This window comes from Elephantulus edwardii, unplaced genomic scaffold (genome assembly GCF_000299155.1).
Source record: "Elephantulus edwardii isolate Elephantulus edwardi_28Jun2011 unplaced genomic scaffold, EleEdw1.0 scaffold00328, whole genome shotgun sequence".
In the NCBI taxonomy this organism is placed as follows: domain Eukaryota; kingdom Metazoa; phylum Chordata; class Mammalia; order Macroscelidea; family Macroscelididae; genus Elephantulus; species Elephantulus edwardii.
The window spans coordinates 1,093,662-1,097,566 of record NW_006400078.1 but is presented as its reverse complement, the minus strand read 5'-3'; the positions used below and the strand labels follow the sequence as shown (position 1 = coordinate 1,097,566).

At 52.3% G+C, this 3,905-nt stretch overlaps 1 protein-coding gene across 1 annotated transcript in view; it reads left to right on the top strand.

Moving 5' to 3' along the window:
• The first annotated feature begins 375 nt into the window (after positions 1 to 375).
• The window catches only part of SLC22A11 (solute carrier family 22 (organic anion/urate transporter), member 11), a 24,748-nt gene continuing 21,218 nt past the window's right edge, over positions 376 to 3,905 (top strand). Inside the window, exon 1 of the mRNA XM_006901482.1 lies at positions 376 to 768. Within this exon, the coding sequence (XP_006901544.1) occupies positions 376 to 768 (393 nt within the window). The remainder of the gene's footprint in view (positions 769 to 3,905) is intronic.

The window sequence follows — 3,905 nt, the reverse complement described above, 5'->3', positions numbered from 1 at the left end:
GACTTCTCTCCCAATTTGTAATTCAGTAACATTGAAACATTGTATGTTATTTAAAAACCAGCTTGATCTTTAACGGAGGAGAGATGGTGGAGCTCTGACGCCAAGACTTTGACCTTTTCACTCCCCCCCCCCCCCCCCACCCCCCACCCCCCCACTCCACCTCCGGGACAAGGAGGGTGACAGCCTGGAAGCTGCTGTAGGCGGAGTTTGTCCCCAGCACAAGAGTGATGAGGACTGACCTCATTGGTTACTTGTAGACCAGGAAGGCCAGAGGTCTTGGTGACCCAGGTCCTGCTTGGGTGGCTGGCTCAGGGGCACGGTACTCACCTGTTTTTAGAAGGCCGCAGCCCCGACCTTGGACACCAGCAGCCGGCGATGGCATTCTCCAATCTCTTGGAGCTGGTGGGGGACAAGGGACTCTTCCATGCCCTGCTGCTCGTCACAATCCTCCTGCCCTCCTGCCTGTTGCCCTGGCATCTGCTCCTGGAGAACTTCTCAGCCGCCATCCCGAGCCACCGCTGCTGGACTCCTCTGCTGGACAATAGCTCCATGACTCCCCAAAACCTCTCCCTCAAGGCCCTGCTGACCGTCTCCATCCCCCCAGGCCCCCACCAGGAGCCCCACCAGTGTCTCCGCTTCCGCCACCCGCAGTGGCAGCTCCTGGACCTCAATGCCACGGCCACCAGCTGGAGCGAGGCCGACACGGAGCCGTGCGTGGATGGCTGGGTCTACAACACCACCCGCTTCACGTCCACCATCGTGTCTCAGGTGAGGGCTCTCCCCCTTCCCCGAGCGCCCAGCCCACTTCTTCCCTGGCTTCAGGGGACAGCCTGACCCTGGGAGGAGCCATGTCACCATCTCTGACCACCAGTATGTAAACCACACGACTTGCTCGAGGGCATGCTTCTTCCACCCCTAAGACGCACCAGACACGATGTGCAAGTGGGGTCACAAAAGAGGAACAGGGCTCCTTTCGAGAATTTACAGTCTGAGGGTAGATTCAGGTCAAGCCAACTCCACAGCCACAAGACCAGCTGTGGGAACAATCCTTTTGTCCCTTCTGGTCCAGAACTATTCTAAATACTTGCCCTGTTCGTCACAGTCTTGGTGTTTGAGTCCAATTATTATCTCTGGAGGCATCAAAAGGTTAAACAACTCGACCCCAGACACACAGCTCAAAAGTAAAGATGGTTGTTAGGTACCGTGTAACTCATAGCAACCCTGTGAACAACAGAGCTGAACTCTGTCCTATCCGTCCATCTGCACAGTCTCTGACACACGCGAGCCCAATGCTGCGTCACTGTGTCCCTCCAGCTGGTTGAAGGTCTTCCTCTCTTACCCAGCCCTCCACCTTTCCAAGCATGATGTCTTTCTCCAAAGAATAACCTCTCCTAACAGCATCCCCAAAGTATGTGAGATGAAGCTTTATCATCTTTGCCTCCAAAGAGCACTCACGTGTATATTCTCCAAGGCACAGTTGTTTGTTCTTTTGGCAGTCCATGGGATATTTAATACTCTTCTCCAACACCATAATTCAAAAGACAGCAATTCTTCTTCTGCCATTCTTAATCATTGTCCAGCTCTCAGATGCATAGCGAATTATTGAAAAGACTGAATAAGGCACACCTTAGTCTTTAAATGGACATCATTGCCCCTCAGCAATTTGGAGAGCTCCCTGACTACAGGCTTTTGCAGTGCAATATGTCTCCTGATCTCCTGACTGCTGGTACCTAGTGTATTGATTATGAATCCAAGTAAGATGAAGCCATTGACAATTTCAATCTTTTCTCCATCTATCATGATGTTGCCTATTGGCCCAGGGGTGAGAATTTTCACTTTATGGATGTTGAGATGTAATCCCCCCCTGAAGACTGTAGTCTATGATCTTCTGCAGCAAGACCTTCAAGTCCTCACTTTCAGCAAGCAAGGTTGTGTCATTTGCATAACGTAGGTTGTTGAGTTTTCCTCTGATCCTGATGCCACGCTCTTCTTCAGAGAGTCCAGCTTCTCAAACGATTTGCTCAGTGTACAGATTGAATAGGTATAGAGAAAGGATACAACACTGGTGCCCATCTTTCCCTAGTTTTAAATCATGTAGTGTTTCCTTCCTCTGTTCAGACAACTGCCTCTTAATCTAGGTGAGAGTTTTACATGAGCACAAGTAAGTGTTCTGGGATTTCCATTCTTCTCAACGTTAGCCTTAATTTATTATGATGTTCAGAGTCAAATGCCTTTGCATAATCAATAAAGCAATACCGGAATATTCAGGTACTTAACTGGTAGCAGTCAAATTCATCACTCCTGCATGTGGAAGGACCTCTGGTGGCACAGTCGGTAAGGAGCTGGGTTGCAACCTTAAAGGCATGTGGTTCAAATCCACCAGCTGCTCCTCAGGGTAATAATGGGCAATCTCTTCCTTCGTGATTTACAGCCTCTGAAAAGCTGCTGGAGGGTTCAGCCATGAGTCAGTACCAGTTTGACAGGACAGAGCCACCTGAGTGAGTAGGATCAGTGGGCTATAAATAGATGAGGGGGGAATGGAGCCACGTCCAGTATGGGTATGCGTGATGAGGCTCGTGAACAGAGGAGGTGCCTCAGAGGGAAGACACAGAAGTGTGTAGGGGGATTGAGGGAACAGGAGACACCCCGTGTCTTGGGTGCAGATTGTCAGGGGTCAAGGCCAAGAGGGCAGGGAGAGCAAGAAGACCAGGTAGCAGCCAGAAGCCTCGGCTTTCTCTTACGTTGTTGTTAAGAACATCCATGGCCCATTGTGAAGCCATGAACCACAGATCTCGACCCCTGCTGTATCCTGAGCCGTCCCCACGGTGTTCACCCAGCTCACCAAGCCCTCGCTGCAGCGGCTGTGTTGACCCACCTTGCTGCCGGCCTTCCTGTCTGGTTCTGACCCTCTTTCTTGCCTAGCAAGATGGCCTTTTCAGAAGACTGACCCTTCCTGACAACGCGCCCAAGGTGTGTGAGACGAGGCTTCACCGTCGTGGCTGGCAAGTCCTCAAAGGCAGACTCGTTTGTTCTGTCAGGTCACCAGGTTCGAACACTCCTCCAGCTGGCTTCAAAGGCATGCACTCTTCTCTGGTCTCCCTCATTCACGGTCTGTCTTCCAGATGCACAGGGAGCAGTCGAAATCGCTGTGGTCGGGTGCACCTTTGTCCTTAAGGTTCTATCTGTGCTCATTAAAACATGATGGACAGTGGAGGCTAGAGGGCGGTTAAGCCACACGCTTGGATGTGGCCTGCTGCATGATCTTTCTCTGTCTTTCTCTCTCTCCTCGCTGTCCAGTCACAGCTGACTCTTGCCTGACCCTCCAGTGGGTTTCCGAGGCTGTAAATCTCCATGGAGCAAAGGGCTCTTTGTCTTCCCAGAGCAGCGGGTGCATTCCCACGCGGCAGTGGCCGTGGCCTTCAGTCAGCAGGGTGGCTCCACGTGGATGTCACTACCACCTCTCCCTCCTGGACCATGATGCTGTGTGCCTGTCAGAACCAATTCATAGCTGACCCTTTGCAGGGGTTTCCAGAGGCTGTAAATTGCCCAGGAGGAGATGGCCCGTCTCTCTCCCACGGAGCCGCTGGTGGAGTCAAACCCTAACTCCAGCCGTGAATCCTGTTGGGTTGACGGTGGGTGAGTCTGAGCAGCTCACTCTTTGCTGAGCCTCACTCAGTTTGCTCATCCAGAAAATGGGGATAATAATAGAACTGCTTCTGGGGGAGGGTACAGAGGGTTCAGCTCGTGTCATTTGTGAACCTTCTAGGGTGTCTGGCCAGTGCTGGAACCTTCTGACCCCCAGGCCAGGCCTTTCATGTGGCTCTTATGGAACCCGTGTGCACAAAAAGGATGCCTTGCCATCCTCACCCCCCTCACCCTCCGTCCACCGCGCCCCCCTCGCCCTC